The 22,080-nt window shown below is 38.7% G+C and overlaps 1 protein-coding gene across 1 annotated transcript; it reads right to left on the minus strand.

Annotated features, from left to right (window-relative positions):
- Nucleotides 1-10: 10 nt before the first annotated feature.
- Nucleotides 11-21,903, minus strand: LOC109040723 (delta(24)-sterol reductase). Its single transcript, XM_072300721.1, has 10 exons — nucleotides 21,548-21,903; nucleotides 19,202-19,357; nucleotides 16,788-16,893; nucleotides 16,306-16,424; nucleotides 10,905-10,999; nucleotides 8,570-8,738; nucleotides 7,668-7,811; nucleotides 1,819-2,016; nucleotides 619-797; nucleotides 11-354 (listed from the first exon to the last, which is right to left on the minus strand). The coding sequence occupies exons 1-10, from the start codon at nucleotides 21,728-21,730 to the stop codon at nucleotides 201-203; spliced, it is 1,503 nt and encodes a 500-aa protein (XP_072156822.1). The 5' UTR covers nucleotides 21,731-21,903; the 3' UTR covers nucleotides 11-200.
- Nucleotides 21,904-22,080: the final 177 nt, after the last annotated feature.

Below are 22,080 nucleotides of genomic sequence, written 5' to 3' on the forward strand. Positions count from 1 at the left end.
TCAATAAGAATACAGTCTAATTTTATTATTTAAGTGGAATTTTATTTCTGTATTATGACAAATGCCATGAAATTCTTTGATAAATTAAATACTGCCTCATCAAAAGTTATGTCAAGCACAGAAATAAATGAGGAAAGTTACGAATGTTAGGACAAAAAAAACAATGGCTCGTTTGTGGAGTTGAATGAAAGAAAAATGAGCTAATCGCGCACTTTCCGATTGACTTTATCGTAAATCTCTGAGAACGCGCTTGCTGCGTTGTAGAGCTTCCTTTGTCGATCGTACAGTGAATGATCATAATACATACGGAATTCCGCCTGTGTAAGATGTGTGCCTGCATACAGCATTTTATACCTTTAAAAAATTAGAACAGAACATTGTATGAAAATCAAAGAAATATAATAAAGAGTGAAAACATTTTTTCTTCCTTTCATGACAACAGTCTGTTTTCCGCACGTTGAAACCTCTATTTCAAATTTGACGATGACTCAATTTTAAAGTTTTCTATGCCAAAAGCCATCGTTTAATTTTAAAAATTCTAGCTCACAAAAAGCTCCGTAAACGTTGTTTTTTTTCCTGCTTAGAGTCATCCAGTTTTCATTTAAGAAGCATACTCACCCTTTTTTGTCACCAACAAATAATTCCATATCTTTTGTTGTCTTCACGGAATCGTAATGTTTCACTTTTGGCTCACCATACAGGCCAATGTCAACGAACAATTCCTCCTTTTCTCCAGTAGGATGCAGTAAGCCTGGATCGTTTGGCAGTTTAAAAGCACACAACCATATCGGATATATCTGAAAATTATGATACAAGAGGGACATCATAAAAAAGAGAGACATTCCTGCGTCGTGCTCTAATTAAGCTTGATCCTGATTTAAAAGAAGAAAATATGGAATGGAATTTCATAACCGGAAGTGGGTCATAATCTTTTCAGAAACGCGAATATGGGTGATCCCTGTCAGAATAATCAACTTTCAAATTTTAACTCAACAGACTCTATTTTAGGTTCATTAGAATGGCCAATAGATAAGAAATGAACCGTAAATGTCACTTTGCATGCAACTAATAATACTTAATGAGTTCTTGTTTTGCATTATTTTGCATTAGAATATTTATGAAAGGGCTTTAGTGGTACCTGTTGTCATAAAAATCCTTGACATTATTTGAAGAGTTAATTAATGTACTCGGAAAAAAAGAGGTAGGAGTTGTTGGATGATATGGTCATTTTCAATTTACTGTGATAGTTCCCAAATTAAATGTGATAACATCCTAATGAATTAGGTTACTAACCCAAATATATTGCGGTACTACCCCAACTTGAATTGCGGCACTACCAAAATTAACTGGAAATGAAATAAACTGAGGGTAATATCACAATTTTAGGGAGTAACGAATAACATTTTTTCCCCGTGTAATTGAAATGAGTATACAAATACTGAGCTTCTTCAGATTTTTGTAAATTCGTGAATTTCACTTGAAAGTTTCGAGAGACAGTATATCACAAGAATCAGATAGTTTCAGAAATCATTTTTAAAAATTCCAGGAAAGTTCTCAAAAACGAAGGAATAGTACACCAAGAGAAAAGATTGATTGGTCAAACCACACATTTTTTACATGACAGACTTTTGTGCTTTTTTTTAGGGTACTTGGACTTCAAAATTTGATGATGCTATTTTATGAAATATGCATTTAATTCTTGCAGATCTGATTTTTCACAGTAGTGGAAGGAGAAAAAAATCATAAATCAAAATGAAGGCTTAAGTAAATAAAAAAGTTTATGATTATGTATCTTGAAATCTGTCGGGAAATACTTACATTCACTTTACTCTCAAAATAAATCAAGCACTCCTTTAGCGTCTTCAAAGGCACTAAGAAATCCTCTACCATGTGAAATTTGTCATACAGCCGTTTGATTACGTCTGTTTGGGTCAATTTCAGAAAAGAAACCTTCGGAGGCATCAACCAGCCGAGGAAAAACCTGAAGTAGGGGTTATTTCCAAACGGAACTATATCCTGCAGAGGAGGGCAACGATGAAAAAGAGACTTAAAAATTCTGTACAATTTTTCCTTCTTAAAAGTTACAAAACAAATGAATTTCTTCATTTTCTTAGAAAAAAACTGAGCTGTTATAAAATTCGACGAATTGAATGACTTAATAACACAAACTGTGATTGTAAACAAATGCTGCGCTGGAAAAAAAACACATTGAATCTAGAGTCCAGGCTCTTGAAAACATTGACAAGAACAAAATACTCTTGATTCAATTAGATTTTTGCTTAAATCAAAAGGAAATCCGCTCAAATTAAGAGGCTTGGTTCTTGATTTAACCAAAAATCCGATTGAATCAAGAGTATTTTTTCTTGTCGATGTTTTTAAGAGTCTGGACTCTAGATCCAATGTGTTTTTTTTTTTTTCCCCAGTATGCTTCGAAAAAATGTTCATGAATTTTCTTTAATTGGCATTTTATCCGCGTAAATTTGGCAACATGTGGATACCAACATGCCTATTTCCTCGGTAAAGCAGCGTACAATAATCACTAAAAAGTTTTGCGCTTCGCACTACACCAAGTGCATACTGTCAGAATCTCGATCAACTCGCTAATTCATTCCGTCAAACCCTGGTAAAAGTTGGCGATAAGAGCTGCGTTTCAAAATACTATAGGAATTCTTATAGCCGGATAAAGAAGGCTACAGAAAATCATATAGCTGGCTGTAGAATGCGGAGAAAATCAAACGGCCGGGCTATACTAAGCGATAAAAAATTATGCAGCCGGGCTACAGTTCCTATAGCCGGGCTTTACACTTTATCGCCTGGCTGTTGCTTTTTCTTTTTTTTTTTTTTTTTTTTTTATTAGTATCAAGCGAGCTTTCACAATGAAAATATACACTTTGTTTCTAAAGAATAAGTAAAAGTGAAAATACAAACAACCGAGAAGTTTGTAACTTATCTAAGTACAAAAACTATAAACAAGCAGTGAACTCGAACACAATGTGTTGATAAGGCGCGTCATTAACTCGGTCATATCAACCCCTTTAGTTTTCATTTACAGAGATTTCAAAATAGGCAAACAGCACAACAAGAGAATCACGATCCAACACTGCGAGGTCAAAGACGCACCTTGACGAGACCGTGTATTGTGAAAGTAGAAAGCTATTCGATCGAATTTAAGTTTTTTGATCTGCCTCAAGCAAAATCTTATCATATTCTTGAAGAAAAGTGCTACGGAATAATTTAAGCGAAGAAAGGAAAAATTCTGTCGAACTCCTAGAAGATAAAGTCGATTTAAAGGTATTTTGGGGCTAAAATACCCAAATCACCGGTAGTATAAATCCCGTTATATTATTGAAAAGAAATTGACTCGATATAAATGCAATTGCATTAAATACGTCTTGATTTTGTTATTTTAAACGTCTTTCCATGCAAAGAAGTTCAACCACGTCGTTGCTTTATTCATTCATGAATTGAAAGTAGCAATCTACATCCCGAAAATCTACTGATTTGCCTTGAAAAATTGCAGAAACTTGATGTACCAGGTCGATGCACCCACTCGTTGAATTTACCAACCAATTTCGTGAGTGCAAATGTGTAAAAATCAATATGCTATAGTCATTTTGGGTGCATTTATTTTTCATGAAACAATAATAATTTCAATCCCGAAAAACCATCAATGTTCCGTATAAAATCGAAAAAATCAAAATATGTCGACTCCCCGACGTGAAAATTAGATTCTACGTGTGTAAATACTTATGTATCGATATGCTGAACAGAAACTTTGTGTGGACACAGTCAGAAGCCCGCGGCAACATTAATTCAACAGAAAAACTGTAAAAATTAGATCAGATTTTAGCCGCTTTGCCCGCCTCTCCTCGTTACTTACAACAAACCGTTCTTATACTCATCTCAAAATTTTTCTCAGAGCTTTGGGTTATTATCAGCTTCCATTTAAACTCCGGTTCGATGGCCGAATCGGCTGCCAAAAAAGCAAGCCACTGTTGAAGGGTTCTATGAGAAATTCGTGATATTATCGGCTCTCAGGAAATCACCCCATGGCTAAAATTGGTGGTATAAATGTTTAAGTGCTTAAAATAATCGTATTCAAGAAACTAAGGAATTAAACTATGGAGTCAATTTATTTTTAATAATATAACGGGATTTACTACCGGTGATTTAGCTATTATAGCCCCAGAATACTTTTAAAGCGTCTTTACGTTCCAGAATCTAGACGGAATTTTTTTTTTTTTTTTGGCTTAAACGATTCAAGAGACATTGTAGTTAAAAATATAAAGATTTTTCGATTTGGACGTATAAAAATGTTTAACTCGTTCAGGCACACCGTGTATTGTATGGAGTACTGCTGTTATTCGACCGTTGTCTTCAGGTCAAAATTCTTACAAAGAAGCCCCTTGCAAGAGGCGAATTTTTTGTAATTTCTCCCAGTTTTTTCAGAGTTAGGTATATAAATGATTTGCTTGTCAAATTCTGAGGTCAATTATATTTAATTGTAATTTATACATTTCTTTTTTTCCCCCTTCATTTTCTTTTTGTATCGAGAAGTCGAGGTTTTGTTGATTTCTTCGGATTTCGAATACTGTAACTTCTCTTCTATTCGGCCGATTTTTATGAATGAGGTCTCTTTTTATTTGTGTTTTAACGGAGAGTAAGGAAAAAATTGCTAAATACACGCGAAACAATTTTTTTTGAAAATTGGATGAATCCTAGCGTGACGGTGAAATGGTTAATGAAGCGTGAGTAATTGGGGTACGGGTATCGGCCGCGTTGGGACCCAAGGCGGCCCAAGGCCCATTGTTCTTCGTGACGCCGACGCAGTGATCAGGAGCGTGGGGAAGAGAGGGCTGAGTGGACTCCTGTATGAGCCACGTTTAGCAAATGGTCTAATGAGTCTCGAGGCTCATCACAGATTGCACTTACCACTATCCTGCTGGCCCCGGCTATCAGAGCAAGGAGTACCAACTTTTGAAAAGGATAACAGTGGTGTGGAGATATGTCAAAGCAACGTTTTGAACAAAACGGAGTGAGTGAAATTCTCATTCAAGGAGTGCCGAACTGGTCAGCCATCCTCGAATCAGTTCGCTTGCTTCCGCTTATATATGCATATTTTAAATCAGCGCGTCGCACTCTTAGGCTTTTTTTAAAAAAACCAAGTAACGTAGACTCTTGGTATTCACTGCACATAAACTAGCGAGCCCCAGAATGAGAAACAACTTTAAATCATAATTATTGACAGATAAATAAACTTTTTACACGCTTTGGAAAATCTCAGAAGTTCGCGGTAGTCACTTTTCGGTAAGGAACTAAGGGACTCGGTTATTGTATCGAGCAGGGTTCGAAACGATCGCAAAGGCGGTATACTACGTATACGCGCCAAAAATATAAGATTATTGGTTCAAACCGAGGGGCTGGCCAGTTCCCACGGCTTCATCCTTTTGAGGCGTCTGAGCTCATTGGAATTGTCTAAAAGTTGTATTGCCTCAATATTAGGGTGTCGATGGAGACGTTTCTCGTAGTTTGTTGCAACCTTTGTAATAAATTGCGAGACAGTCTCCATCCCTAGGTCTCTATGAATATCAGAATTCCTTTCGTACCATCGTGCTCCGACTATCTGTCTCAGAACACGATTTTGTACTCTCTGTATAATTTCTAAGTTGGACCGTGCTGCACACCCCCAGATTTGAGCTCCATATGCCCATGTGGGTCTCAGGATCTGTTTATACAGAAGTAACTTATTGTCAATGCTTAGTTTCGATTTTCTATAGTAATACTGATCCCTGCGGTACTCCTGCTAGAATAGGTTTTTCATCTGACAAGGCCTCTCCTACTCTAACACGGAAGGTTCTGTCAGAAAGATAAGATTGTATTAACTTAACATGGCAAGCGGGAAGAAGATTAGTTAGCATTTTAATTAAAAGTTTATGGGAGACCTTGTCAAATGCTTGAGCTACATCTAAAAATGCCGAAACGCAGTACTCTCCTTTTTCGAGGGCTTTTTCTATGAAGTTAGTTACTCTATGTATTTGTTCTATCGTAGAGTGCTTAGCTCTAAATCCGAATTGGATATCTGGCAAAATATTTTTAATGTTTATGACTTTTAATAATCTGGGGAGATATAACCTTTCCCACAGCTTTGCTATGGATGAAAGTAGTGAGATTGGGCGATAAGACGATGGATTTCTTTCTGGTTTACCATTTTTGTGAAAAACTATTATTATCGCTTCTTTAAATTTACTAGGGACATATTGTAGTTTGATTATAGCATTAAATATTTGAACTAGTTTATGAATTGCTTTTTCTGGTAATTTTTTGAGAATAAGGCCTGTTAGTTGATCTTTTCCTGGGGCTTTTTTCGTTTTACATTTGCCTATTAGTTTATTAACCTCTCCGAATGAAAATTGTGGAATTTCATGATCTGGGTCAATCAACTCTTTTTCATTTAATTGATAGAGAATATCGCGTAAATAGAGAATATCGCGTAAAATAGAGAATATCGCGTGTTGCTTTTTCGCCATCGATTTTAAAAGAATATAAGAAATTGTGTAGAAATTTGTGTGCTTTGGAAATCATTAAGTTTGATACGGAACCACCTTAATATTTACAAAACACACGTTATATTTTCCTCTAATACACATTTTGTTTCATCAATTAAAACGAGAATAATCCATACAGGATGTGCAAACATTTCAAAATCATGAGTTGAATAACGCTGGCTCCGCCAGATTAAATATTAGAACCTAACACAAAGCGGAGCGGCGACGCACTGGCGCCTACAAACCTAACAGGGATACTTCACGCATTGCGCAACGCGTGAAGTATCCCTGTTAGGTTTGTAGGCGCCAATGCGCGTTTCGCGCTGGCTGCCCGCCTGCCGCACCGCAGCGTGCCACGGCGCTTGAAGCAACTATTTCACACCAGAGGTATTGCACAGTATCATACGAAACTGAAGGCGCTCTGATATATTAAGAATGGCAGGCATCCATCAAAAGCACGGAGCTTTCCTCGCAAAATAAATCAAGATACTAAGGCCCAAAAAGAGAGCAGTGGTCCAAAAACTCACGAAGTCCTAGCATCCGTAACTAGTGACGTTTAGCATATACTTTATCGCCTGACTGCGAGTTGCTTAATTCGGCTATAAAAAGCTATAAGAAATTGTGTAGCCGGCTATAGAAGCTATTGGAAATCTTACAGCCGGCCGTAGGTCTGTGGTATTTTGGAACACAGATTCTACTGCCAATTTTTACCGGGGAGCTAAGGAAAAACGCCGTATGGAGCTTCAGGCGTTGCCGAATTTCCTTGGATAAAACACGTTTTTCCTGGTAAACTTATGAATATTTTACTTCCAATTTTTCGGATAATTTTCTTCGCAATTTCACACGAAGTTCCTGAAAATTTCAAGGAAAAATATTCATATCTTTTCTTAAAAATAAACTCTTCACCGAAGGAAATTTGACAACTCTCGAATGTTCATACGGCGTTCTTCCTTAGCACGGCAGCATTGTAGCGCCTTGATGCAACTATTCGTGCTCTATGGATGTCCATGTTGCAGAAACAAAAGTTCGAAGGCGCTCAGAAGGCGCTTCCCAGTGTTCAGTGCTCTATGCGTCACTGAGTTTATTTGAAACGGATCCAAATGGATTTTTCAAATTACTTACCCCGATCTCCCAAAATAACGATCGTGTGTGTCGATGATAGTAGTCACGTAGTGGTATATATTCATAGCCTGGACCCCACTTCAGGAACTTCTGTACGTGGGTGAAGAACCACGGTTTGTACCACAGACCAATTCTATTTTGCTTCTGAAATATGAAAAGAAATAATAATGGACACGTCATTGTCATTTTCAAGCTTCATTACGGTACAAAAGACAAAGTTATTGGTCTATTAGGGCCAGATTTTGATGGCCAAGTGTTTCAAAATCCCGGATTTTGTTTCTTCATCTCATACCTATTAAAATAATTCTCGTGAGTGACTTTGGTTCACTTGCACTGAGTTTAACTGCAGATTCCCAAACTCACATAGAAAATAAAGCACTCACAAAAAGTCAGAAAGAATCCTTGTGGTTTGATGCGTTCATTTATTTCTCGACCAGTCTCGAAAGGTGCGAGTCAAGAATTTTGGATGTGGTCATTATTGCTGCCAATATGAAAATAAACATTTACAGGCGCACTGTCACGTCACCGCGCAGAAATTCCATTTTTTGTCGATGGTTGGCAGTAAGTCAAAAACTGGACCAAATTCTGATACAAAATTCGACTTAATGAACGATTCAAGCATCACATCAACTCATCATGTCAAATAAATCTTGGGTAGGGGGGGGGATTGGTGTATAAAATATCGAACTTTAATGAATTGACGGAAATTGAATTTAAAAAAGGTCGATTACGACGGAATTGGGGGAATTATTGCTGCCTGATAAAAATTGGTTATACAGTATGCACTTTAGAACATAGCCTGGCGATTGGATTTTTTATGGTCCGCATAGCTTTCATACCAGAGGTTTTTCTCTCTTTCACTAGATGCCATTAAAACTTATATATCTTCTAAAATTACGTACCATAAATGGTGCATCTTTCACAAATGTTCCTGTCATTACAACTGCAGTGTTTGACGTGAACACCAGGGTCTCCACGAAATCATTTTTTGCTTCAGTGGAGAGTGCTTTCTCATATGTTCTCACCATGTCATCCAGTGAGTGAACAGGGTGGTATTGTAATTTAATAAAGCTATAAAAGAAAAAAACAACAAAATTAAAATTTCCTTAAAAACACCAAGAAACTCTCTGAATCTGGTTTCAAAAGTGTACAAAACATTTGCGGTGTCCTATTATTTATGGAGATACTTTGAATAAAACGGCGCTTAATGAAATTAGAATTTTTGACAACAATTACTCTAGTGGTTGGTTTGAGGGTCATTCCATTGTAACGGGTGTGACAACAATTTAACTTTAAACAAGAATTTGAACTCTTTCTTGGGGTTTAATTAAAAAATTATCTGCAGTAGCAGAAAGAACTTTTTTTATAGATCATTTTAGTTTATCAGAAATTGTTTTTACTTTGTTCCATTCCTCAGGAAAAAATTAAAAGGCTGCGTAACGGGCGTGACCGATTTTGGAAGTGAGTTTTTCCTCAGTGAGTGTAAAGTGGAAACTCAGCGAATTTTATGAGTTTAAAAATCTGATTAAATTATATGATGAAGCCAAGGGTTTTTGCTTCATCTGCCGATGATCCGTTTTCGATTATCTTTTTTTCTTTCCTTGAAAAATGGGAGAGTTTGCGTAACGGGTGTGACGTAACGGGTGTGACAGATTGTCTCTCTGAGGTCCATCATTTCTGAGAGAAATTAAAAGTTAAAAAACTTACTTTCCTTTTCATACTCTTATTGTAGGCAATCCTAAGCAGTAAATTAATCAGCAATTTGACGCATTTTAATGTAGAACATGCCAAAACTACATTTTTCTACAAGGTGGCCCAGACCTACCGTCCCAGGGCTTTTCTTCGGGTAGCCCAGGATTCCCCTTTCGTCCCCGCGGTCCTGGACCTCGCATGATCCAAATTAACCACAAAAAAATCCTGGTACGGTAGGTCTAGGCCTATAGTAAAGTGAAAGTATTTCAATCCAATCGGAGAGAGTTCAACGAGTTCTATTTGAAGTCCTTTTGAGATAGGTGTTATTCACTTTAAATACTGAAATATGGCAAAAAAGTTGGCTATCTCTCCCTTATTAGATGTATACATACCTCTAATTGTGCAATTGAGTGTATTTCTTTTGATAACCATAGAAAAAATGGTGAGAAGTGAGGCAACATCTGCATAATTGAAGCCTCTTCTCATTGGTCACACCCGTAACGTGTCACACCCGTTACGCAGTTTTGCCTATAAATTGTTGAACTAAAAATTTGGAAAAAATACTCCAAAGCTGTACTTGACTTGAAGACGTACGGAAAAAATTAGCATCTCAAAATAACATGAATTAAAATAGTTACATTAAAAAACCCATGTTTTGCGTAACGGGTGTGACAGTCAGTACACTAAGTTTTAAAAGTTACATATAATACACAGTAATTACTTTTAAAAATTGAAACTTTGCAGGAGCACATTTAATCAGTTTCTTGACAACTGCAAACATAAACTGAAACTTGGTTTTGGCGGGAACACCAGAAAATATTGCTATCAAACTGTCACTCTTTTTACAGTAGGATGAAGCTAACCAATGGGGTTACAAAACACGTGAAAATTGCGAGAAAAAAAACAAAACGGATGTAAACCCCATATATTTCCAAAAACTAGGAGTATTAAGGAGTCCAAAATTAAATATTGTTGGGTCATTTGGAGGGGGGAAAAAAATCCCCCCCGGACTACCTAGGCGTGGAATGACCCTTGAATGGAATATTTTTCTTTATCTTCAAGAATCAACCTTAAAGTGCGCCGGCGAGCTAAACGCGCGTCTTGAGCGGCGAGTAGGCCTTCGGCCGTGTTCGGTAATTCCCGTAGCCAATCAGGTTGGAACTCGCAGCCCGTAACTCGCTGAAAGTTAGATTGGATCCTACTTTTCGCGTCTAGATGCGCGTCTAGCAAGCGGGTGTATCTGGCGCTTTAAATCTGACATGTATATCCACCTCTAGTTGCGGTCTCAGAAACAGTGATGAAATTACTCAGTTTCCTGACTAGGTCAGATACCATTGCATGAACTTATTCAGTATTTTCTCTACACTCGAGTTTGTTATGACAGTATCCGATTACTTGAACTGACATGATTTTGCATATTATGTTTTAAAGGGGATGCGAAACACGCATAACATTAAAATCCTAAATTTTTGGTCTTTTTCTGCTTCAACGCAGAGCCTAAATACACATTGCTTTTACTTTAAAGGAAAGAAATGTTGCTCTTACCTCGTTACTGGGATCATTTGAATTTCAACGGCCGTCAAGAAACCTAAGGTTCCGTAGGACCAAGGGATAGAATAGTAAAGATCTGAATTCTCTCCCTGAAAAGAAGTCATACAGGAATGAGTGATAGAGATAAAAGGGGGAAGTTAATAAAGACATGAATTCCACGAAGGATCTTAGAGAGAGTGTTGAAATAGTTAGTTAGTTAGTTAGTATATTTTAAGACATTGAACGTCACAGGCTATTAACGTCTTTGCAGAGAATTTTGAAAATGGGAGTATATACGAAAATTTAGATTTTTAAAATAAATGAGGTGAAGAGTTTCAGAATTTCGGTAGTAATATTGGGTTCATCGCATGTAAGTGGGTTTGTATTTCTGTTGATTGTAGGGAAGTAGATCTGGATCCATCGAAATACTTATATAAATACACATATCGACGGTGTAAGTCGGCAATCACATAACTCTGTTTGCGACGTCGCAGACTTCCTGTCATACTTCATTGTCCAGTCAAAAAATCACACATAGGGGCTAAGTAGAGACAATTTCTGAGAAAACTTTCTGAATTACTATTCCTATGTATTTTTCATCGCTGAATCCGAATTTCATATTTGCGAACAGATCTGAGGCGAGCCAAAGCCGTCATCTCGAAAACATGGCAGAAATTTGCGTTTTTCGACCAAAAAACCGAAATAACTCGTATATTATGGAAATTACGGCAAGAGTAGTTCTTTTCTAAATAAAATTACATAAAATTTCCGTGTAAAACGAGTCCAAGATGGTTAAGATCGGATGATAACAAATGCCGTTACAGCGTTGAAAAGTTTCAGGCAATTATTGAAGTTAGGCAATTTCCGTAACTCTCCCTGCAAAAAGAGAGTTTTTAAGGCAATTAATCATTAAATCGTAGTAAGTGTAAGTATGAATGATAAAAGGAGTGCAATTTTGAGTTCTTGACTTTCAAGAACGGCAATGGATGGAGGGGGGGGGGGGTGTCCGTTTAAGCGCAGCTGCAGGGTCCTCCGTTCATCCCTCATTTTCATGGCCCGGGTGCGGCCGGTCGGCCTTCGTTCTCCGGGTTAGAAGTTCAATAATTGTAATCTTCCGTTACATTCTTACGGCGCAATGATATAACTATTTGAACTCTCCGGAATGCGTAAGGTATCACGCCGCATTCGAAGGCGTTTTCAAAAAAGCAAAGTTCCGATATCCGGATAATCGTTTTGCATACTTCATATTCTTTTGTTATATTCCGTACCACTTGCTTATTTTTAATCCTCGTATAAAAACAACCCATTTGCTAAATACAATTCTAGCTGGAGCGCACTTCAGCTATGCATTCACGATTGTGAAAATGTCGAAGGAAATACACAAGCCCAGTGTGCATGGAGGCTATTTCCATTTGAATCTTCCGTCACATTCTTACGGCGCAATGATACAACTATTTGAACTCTCCGGAATGCGTAAGGTATCACGCCGCATTTGAAGGCGTTTTCATAACAGCCAAGTTTCGATACCCGGATAATCGTTTTGCATACTTCATACTGACGTATTTATGCGAAAAGGAATTGAACGACATTTCGAAACTTCTCAGTAATGCAAGTTTGACTAAAACCATTGGCGTTTTTTTGATTAATGGACCGATTTTGATTTACTTTAGCTTGTTTGAAAGCTGAAGAGTTCCTCTAATTACACTTATTGCCAAAATTACGAAAAAATGCATATTAAGCGAGATATAGGAGATTTTGCACGTAGGTCCATTTGATTTAATGCGCGCTAACCCGGATTCTGAATTAAATCAAAAGGAGCTATCTCCACTCGATTGACGCGCGCGCAGCAGAGCTTGATGGAAAATTGGTGAAACTTGGTATCGGGAGGTATTTTTGGACGGGAATTTCGAATTTCGGGTCAAATTTTGAAAATTCAGAAATCCAAGATGGCGGACATGCCCTAAAATGCTATCTCGGCCCCTGTCCAGCCGATCTTGGTGAGACTTGGTATCAGGGGGTATCTTCGGACGGGAAACTCGAATTTTGGGTCAAATTTTAAAAATTCAGAAATCCAAGATGGCGGATGTGGCTTAAAATGCTATCTCTTTTTTAAACAAACGCACTGCACGTCTAGAATGGCCGCCAATGAACCTGCGTAACGCACACGGGCCGAGTTGTGAAGGCCGGAGGGGGTGGGAGCCCAAATATACCTACCTAACCTCAATCTGCATTCATGACTGCAAAAATGTCAAAGGAAATCGACATGCCCAGCGTGTATGAAGGATATTTCAATTGTGAGCTTCCGTCGCATTTCTAAGGCGCAATGATACAACTATTAGAACTCTCCGGAATGCGTGAGGTATCACGCCGCGTTTGAAGGCGTTTTCAAAACAGCCAAGTTCCGATACCCGGATTATCGTTTTGCATACTTCATATTCTTTTGTTATATTCCGTACCACGTGTTTATTTTTAATCCTCGTATAATCCTCCTTCAAAAAAATAACATAGAGGCGGTGATTTTCAGGCACCACACATGAGTTATGTGATGCCGACTTACACCGTCAGTATGTATTTTGCCATAGAAAGGGTATCCCGGGATAAGCATGTCAAAATGCCCTTGTGAACGGATTTTTATTTTAACCATTTTAAGTCATCAAGGGTGTCCTAAAACTTAGGTTTTGGGGAATTTTAGCCCCCCAACCCCCTCAGACCCTCAAAAACCGCTTTTTGGGGCTATTTTTGACTATGCTAACGTCTTTTCCTCATAACTTTCGTAATTTTCGTTAGAATTGAACCAAAATTTGTCAGAATCTACATCAATTAGCTTAGTTTTTGTAGAAAAAAATTCATTATCATCGGATAATATTTTAGCTTCTAAAAAAATTCGTTAAATTTTTAAAAAAAATCATTTTTTTCCTTTTTTCGCGCTAGGTGCCGTATCGAAACGAGGACACAAACAAAATTGCCTCTTTTCTTAAGTTATACATCCAATAAGATACAGAAAAAATTTCGTGTTGATCGGAGTGGTGCGCCATACTTAAAAACGCAATTTTTTAACCTCAAAACGGCCAAAATGCCACCATAGCCTCCTTTGATGACTAGGCGTGGAGAAATATGTAGAGAGAAACATCCGGTTTTATCGTCTCACCTCTTAAGTGATCCACTTAAGTACCTTGAGCCAACATTTCGAGTTGATCAGAGTGGTGCGCAACACCCAAGCACGCAATTTTCTAACCTCAAAACGGTCAAATTGCCCATTTCGGCACCAATTATCACTCCGTGTCCAAAAATAAGAAGAAGGACATCCGGTTTTATCATCTCACCTCTTAAGTGATCCCCTTAAGTACCTTGAGCCAAAATTTCGTGTCGATCAGAGTGGTCCGTAACACCCAAGCACACAATTTTCTAACCTCAAAACGGCCAAATTGCCCATTTCGGCTGAATTCGGAACCCATTATCACTCCGTGTCAAAACATAAGAAGAGGGACATCCCATATTATTGTCCTACCTCATGAATTAGACACATAAGTACATTTAGTCGAAATTTCGTGTCGATCAGAGTGGTCCGTAACACCCAAGCACACAATTTTCTAACCTCAAAACGGCCAAATTGCCCATTTCGGCTGAATTCGGAACCCGTTATCACTCCGTGTCAAAAAATAAGAAGAGGGACATCCGATATTATAGTCCTACCTCATAAATTAGACACATAAGTACATTTAGTCGAAATTTCGTGTCGATCAGAGTGGTGCGCGACACCGGAACACGCCGTATTCTATCCTGAAACCTCCCAAAATTCTCATTTTGGCATTCATTATCACTGTGCGTCAGCGATGAGCCCGCTTGAAAAGTGCATGATGTGCATTTCAAAGTTCATTTTGGCACCCTACCGCGTAGCAGACCCGATCACTCAGCGAAACCTCTGAACTCCCAGGAATTATATGACAGTAGGGATGCTCGCTCATCCCCCACGTAGAAGCGTTTCCTCCTCCAAAATTCAGTAATACGTAGTAGTGCACTGAGTACTGGCAAATTCTAGTAACTAAATTAACAAAAAAACGGCGTGTTCGGGTGTTGCGCACCACTCTGATCGACACGAAATTCCGACAAAATGTACTTAAGTGTCTAATTTATGAGGTAGGACTATAATATCGGATGTCCCTCTTCTTATTTTTTGACACGGAGTGATAACGGGTTCCGAATTCAGCCGAAATGGGCAATTTGGCCGTTTTGAGGTTAGAAAATTGTGTGCTTGGGTGTTACGGACCACTCTGATCGACACGAAATTTCGACTAAATGTACTTATGTGTCTAATTCATGAGGTAGGACAATAATATGGGATGTCCCTCTTCTTATGTTTTGACACGGAGTGATAATGGGTTCCGAATTCAGCCGAAATGGGCAATTTGGCCGTTTTGAGGTTAGAAAATTGTGTGCTTGGGTGTTACGGACCACTCTGATCGACACGAAATTTTGGCTCAAGGTACTTAAGGGGATCACTTAAGAGGTGAGATGATAAAACCGGATGTCCTTCTTCTTATTTTTGGACACGGAGTGATAATTGGTGCCGAAATGGGCAATTTGACCGTTTTGAGGTTAGAAAATTGCGTGCTTGGGTGTTGCGCACCACTCTGATCAACTCGAAATTTTGGCTCAAGGTACTTAAGTGGATCACTTAAGAGGTGAGACGATAAAACCGGATGTTTCTCTCTACATATTTCTCCACGCCTCGTCATCAAAGGAGGCTATGGTGGCATTTTGGCCGTTTTGAGGTTAGAAAATTGCGTTTTTAAGTATGGCGCACCACTCCGATCAACACGAAATTTTTTCTGTATCTTATTGGATGTATAACTTAAGAAAAGAGGCAATTTTGTTTGTGTCCTCGTTTCGATACGGCACCTAGCGCGAAAAAAGGAAAAAAAATGATTTTTTTTAAAAATTTAACGAATTTTTTTAGAAGCTAAAATATTATCCGATGATAATGAATTTTTTTCTACAAAAACTAAGCTAATTGATGTAGATTCTGACAAATTTTGGTTCAATTCTAACGAAAATTACGAAAGTTATGAGGAAAAGACGTTAGCATAGTCAAAAATAGCCCCAAAAAGCGGTTTTTGGGGGTCTGAGGGGGGGGTTGGGGGGCTAAAATTCCCCAAAACCTAAGTTTTAGGACACCCTTGATGACTTAAAATGGTTAAAATAAAAATCCGTTCACAAGGGCATTTTGACATGCTTATCCCGGGATACCCTTTTTGAATTTTTCATCCATTATAAGTAGTGTAATAAATTTTATCAATAGAATATTTGTTGTGACTCGATGTGTTATTAACTTTAATTTATTTTCAACAAGAAGAAATCAGCTCATATATTATATTGAAACGGATTTGAAAATGTAGATGTACGTACGTTTTTTTACCTTTGAGCATGTTATAACGGAGCCATCACTGACCACAATTTCATAGGATAGACAAATATGTTGAAAAAGCCCGTAAGTGTGAGACATAGACTCAACGCCTTGTCCCATGACGGCCCCTCCTACATGACAGAAGATCCAGAAACCATGAATTAATTTTGATATCAGATATAAACAGTCATGATTTGAGACTGCGGCAGGCATTGGTAATCCAAGGTAATGCACCATTTCACCTGGACACTACCTTCTATATAAGCATCAGAAAATTCAAAATTGAGGCACAATGAATGTAGCAATACAGCTGAAAATGCTAATTTTACCTCAGTCCCTCAAATACTTGGGCACGTCATGCAGAGTTCATGTATGAATTCTTCATCGACAAAATTAATCAAAGCAAAAATATACTTCTTAATCTTTCCAATAAGAATATATTGATACCCTCTATAACGTGGGTCTGGAAAATTCCGTAGCCTAAATTAACTTACCAACTGTAACATCATCCAACTCAATGACAACAGGAATACTCCAGCCATTTGCATTTAGAGTTCTAGTAAGCTGCCCCATTGTTACCAAGGGCTCTACAGTGACGGTCTGTAAAACAAGCGTATTTCAATACCTACCAATAAAAATCTATCTTCCACATACTTTACAAATGAACATAAAGTTTTAACGCAGGAGCATTGAGCACGATAATCATAATGTAATGCTTGATAGCGCGGTTTCCTCAGACCGATTTATAAGATCGAAGGAAGAAGGCCGTATGAACATTTGAGAGTTGCCAAATTTCGTCTCGGAGAGTATTAATTTTTGAGGAAAATTATTAATATTTTCCCCTGAAATTTTCAGGCTTTTTAAATCTAATTGCAAACCAAATTTTCTGAGAAATTGGAAGAAAAATATTCACAAATTATCTTGAAAACTAGTGATCTTTCAAAGGAAATTTGGCAACGCCTGAAGGTTCATACGGCATTTTTCTTTAGCAAGGCAGAATAGTAATTGTAATCCGCAAAAAAATTGTAGCAGAAAGTTACGAGTTTTTGTTTTGGAATGTATGTACTGTAAATTATATTCTATAGTTTCGAAGAGTGAGGAGACCAGAGACCACCCCTCCCAATCCTGTGATTTGTGAACTACGAATTTTTGCATTCCAAAAAATGACCGCACTAACAGAGGAGTTGGTAGTGGCTAATAGAATGAATTGTCATCTACGATACCTACGGAATTGGCAGTATCTGACAACTCGGGGGCGTCCGGATTCGTCCACGGTCAGTTTTCTATGGTCCGGATTCGTCCACCGATGGAAAAGGACCGATGTCCGGACTCGTCACGGTCGAAAAACGCATTTCCGGATCCGTCCACGCGAAATAAATCGACTTATTTTAAACGGACGATGTGGCAAGAGCGCAATGATTCTGATCGGAACGCGTGCGACAGAGACCCTAGTAGCACAATTAGTGTTTAAAATGTTTCAAAAATGTGTCACTGAAATCAAAAAACATTGTCAACACATTTCATCGAAACATTTTGAACACGTTTAAAATGTTTTCATTCAGTTTTTAACACGTTTCAGACACTTCTCTATGTCACCCCAAATTTTTGTCACACTGACACCCTATGCAGATGTTTCTGATACCTATTGAGGATGTATCAAAGTTTCACTGATACGTTTCAGGAACATTTCTGAAACATATTTTTGAAAGGAAAGATGATTGATGCTCTCACAAAATTGTTTCAGAGACGTTTCCAAAACATTTCGATGGTTTCCAAAATATTTCTTACGTTTCATCGAAACATATTAAACACGTTCAGAATGTGTTCATTCAGTTTTTAACACGTTCCAGACAATCGGTATCAGAAACATCTGCATAGGGTGTCAGTGTGACAAAAATTTGGGGTGACATAGAGAAGTGTCTGAAACGTGTTAAAAATTGAATGAAAACATTTTGAACGTGTTTAAAATGTTTCGATGAAATGTGTTGACAATGTTTTTTGATTTCAGTGACACATTTTTGAAACATTTTAAACACTAATTGTGCTACTAGGGTCTCTGTCACACGCGTTCCGATCAGAATCATTGCGCTCTTGCCACATCGTCCGTTTAAAATGAGTCGATTTATTTCGCGTGGACGGATCCGGAAATGCGTTTTTCGACCGTGGACGAGTCCGGACATCGGTCCTTTTCCGTCGGTGGACGAATCCGGACCTTAGAAAACTGACCGTGGACGAATCCGGATGTGCCCGACAACTCAACACTTCGAGAAATAAATAGGAGTTTCAAGAGGTCAAAGGTCTAACACTAACGAACAAACTAGATTTTCTGGGAGTCATGTCAACGGCGTAAGTTCGCAACCACGTATCTCGTTTGCGGTGTCTGAAAATCTCCGCCTCTATATTTTTAAAAGCAGAAAAAATTGACATCATACCTTGAAGTTTTTGCAGAATTTTCTTCGCACAGGGAAGAAAAATCACGGCAGTTTTAAAGAATTGCCGTTGAGTCGTTTCCCGTTTAAAAAATAAAGTACGACAGGAAGTCTGAGAGGTCGCAAACCGAGGTACGTGGTTCCTTACTTACGCCGTCGATATGTTGCTTATGCATGAAATGGTATGAAGTTCTAAGTATTCTCCTTGCCACTTCATACCATTCTTGTTTCGTGTTATTATACCCCCAATCATGGTTTCACAAAATGACTCTTATTTTGCGATGATAGATTTTTCAAAGAATTCAAAAATTGAAAGCGATACGCATTGTTCTTGTAACAGAGGGAAGTATTAGTGGTAATTTTACTGACCGAACATAAATAGTTATTTACACTTTTTAAAATATAAAAGAACGATTAGAGGGCTTAAACAAATCACAGCGAACAAAGAAGGCAGAGGATAATTCCATATTTAATTTTACCTGCTTATTTTCGTCGATTTTAATGATGTCCTTCAAATCAACTTCAATAAGGTACATTGTCTTTTTGTACTTTGGTTCCCTGAGGGTCATACTCTGCCATCCTGGCCGGGCTGTGCACATTGGCAAGTTGGGGTGGCTTCTATTTCTCTCCTTTACCTGCACAGTTGTTGTCATAGCGAGAGGTTAAAGTAAGATTATTTCGCCGATAGGGCAGGGCTGGATTTAGGAGGTGGTCACACGGGCCGCGGCCCATGGCGGCAAATTTAGGGGGGAGGGGGATTTGCAATTTTTTTTTCAATGTGGATATAAAATAAAATCGGGTTCAGAAAAAGAATTACTAACGAGAAAAGGCGACAAAATCTCTCATTTCCTGAGAGTACTACATAGTAATTTCTATTTTCGTCGTCTTTCGGTGATACAAGAGAATAACTCGAGTTAAGAGAGAAAGCAAACACGCAATATGGCCTGGAACGGCGCGGCGCAGAGAGAATTAATGACGAGGACTTGAGATGAAAAAGAGAAGCCCTCGGCCCTCGGTGCGGCGGCGACCGGCATGTAACACATATTAGCGCCTACAAGACTGCATGAATACTTCACGCATTGCGTTGAACACAGTGCGGTCAGCAGCGGTCGCCGGTCGACGTAAAACGCATAGCGCCTACAAGACTGCATGAATACTTCACGCATTGCGTCAAACGCAGTGCGGTCAGCAGCGATCGGCGTGAAAACGCATGGCGCCTACAAGACTGCATGAATACTTCACGCATTGCGCCAAACACAATGCGGTCAGCGCAGCGCGGCGGCGGAAGTTAAAATTATTAAACCACATTAATGTTTGCTCTTTCATAATTTTTTCGTTCGTTTCTTATAAATGGAAGGCCTTGTCCCTACAGAGGTAGGTTTACGGAACTTAACTTCCGCGCGAAGTTCCGTGAACTTTTGCTAGTAGTGTTGACAGGGTTCTCACAAAAAATGTGTCAAACATGAGTGAACGCGTCTTATGCACCCCTCCCCTCCGGACGTTCACTCGATGGTTTTTAATGGTGTTTCAAAACGAATGAGAAGGGGGCGGCGAAATACAGGCGGCTCATGGGCGTCAAGTAGGTAAATCCGGCCATGCGATGGAGTAGTAGGTATTAGTATTTTGTAATCATGACTGATACTAATTCAAAACACGCCAACTGTAATAGCAGCTCATGATTTCAAATGGAGATTATGCCTCACAAGAAACTGCCAAGGGAGCTCTCATTTATTTTGAATGAAATGTTCAGATACTTAGTGTAATCGGATAAACATAGGTCTCAATTGGACGTATTTCTATCAAACAGACCTATGTGCAGGTGAGAAATATGGGGTGTGCTCGTTAGTTCTCTTTGCGTAAGAGTGAATGAGAATAATAAAGCGCCAGTGACGTCAGCGGCAATGATGAAGCCGGGGGCGCGAGGGCCGAGATGGTCGTCGGGCGCTTTAACTCATGAGCCCTGTCCACAACGCCTCTTGCCATGCCCGCGGCTCGTGAATCCCGCATTCAGTCGGCACATAGGTCTGTTTGATAGAATGTAATATCCCGCTTTTCCAATTCTTCAAAAGGAATCACGCCCACTCTTACATTGCTTCTTATGCAGATTTCTAGAGCACACCCCATATTTCTCACCTGCTCACAGTTCTGTTTGATAGAAATACGTCCAATTGGACGTATTTATGCTTAATGGAACGATGTGTAAGTGGAAAGATGGGGTGCGCTTAAGGGCCACATAAGAATGAATGGGAATTAAAAAGCGCCAGTGACGTCAACGGGAACGAACGAGTAGGCATGACGGCAACGGGGAGATCGGTGGCGGGACTCTTTAACTCATGAGCCCTGTCCACAAAGCTCTTGTAACATGCCCACGGCTCACGAGTTAGCGCTCAGTTCCTTCTGATTTAATGTCAAATTCCGCTTTTCCATTTTCTCAAAAGGAACTATATCCACTCTTACATTGTCCCTTATCCAGCTTCTACGAGCGCACCCCATCTTTCCACTTCCACTTAGTTCCTTTTAGCATGACGACGGTGTAAGTCGGCAATCACATAACTCGTTTGCAGTGTCTAAAAATCTCCGCCTCTATGTTATTTTTTAAAGGAGAACAAATTGGCATCATTCCTTGAAGTTTTTGCAGAATTTTCTTCACACAGGGAAGAAAAATCACCGCAGTTTTAAAGAATCGCCGTCGAGTAATTTTCCGTTTAAAAAATAAAGTATAACAGGAAGTCTGCGACGTCGCAAACCGAGTTATGTGATTGCTGACTTACACCGTCGAAACTCTTCGAGATAGAGAGCTCATAAAAATTGTTGATAAAATTCACCTGGTTTTGGACGTAATTAACTTTCTGAGGATGATTTTTTGGAGCCTGCTGAGTGTAAAGGATGTACCATCGCCGGAACAGCCAACCAATCTCATACACGAATGTTGCCGGTAATAAAAATAAACAGACAACCACCCACCGGTACTGGGCGAAAATATATTCGACTGTAGTTTCTGAAAACATTGCACAAATTTCAACGATAATTTGCCGATCTACGGCAAGTTTATATTTTTAATGAGGCGCCAATCACGTAGGAAAAACACGTTTGTTGGAGACAGTTCCCAACTTTTTCAAGGAACCCACTCGCTAGTTTCTCTCATCACTGACTGTGAGTAAGGATATTGTATTATCGTTGAATTTGTCTATAATTCAAAACCCTCTGTCACATCAGCACTTAAAAAGTGAATAAGTTGATAAGTGAGTTTTTATCTTTGGAAGATAAAGTGTCCACTCATCTTGACTGACTGAACTACTCTCAAGATTTGTCAGTTATTTTATTAATATTCTTAAAAGTGCATACTAGCTTTTAATGT

This window comes from Bemisia tabaci, chromosome 5 (assembly GCF_918797505.1).
Source record: "Bemisia tabaci chromosome 5, PGI_BMITA_v3".
Classification (NCBI taxonomy): Eukaryota; Metazoa; Arthropoda; class Insecta; order Hemiptera; family Aleyrodidae; genus Bemisia; species Bemisia tabaci.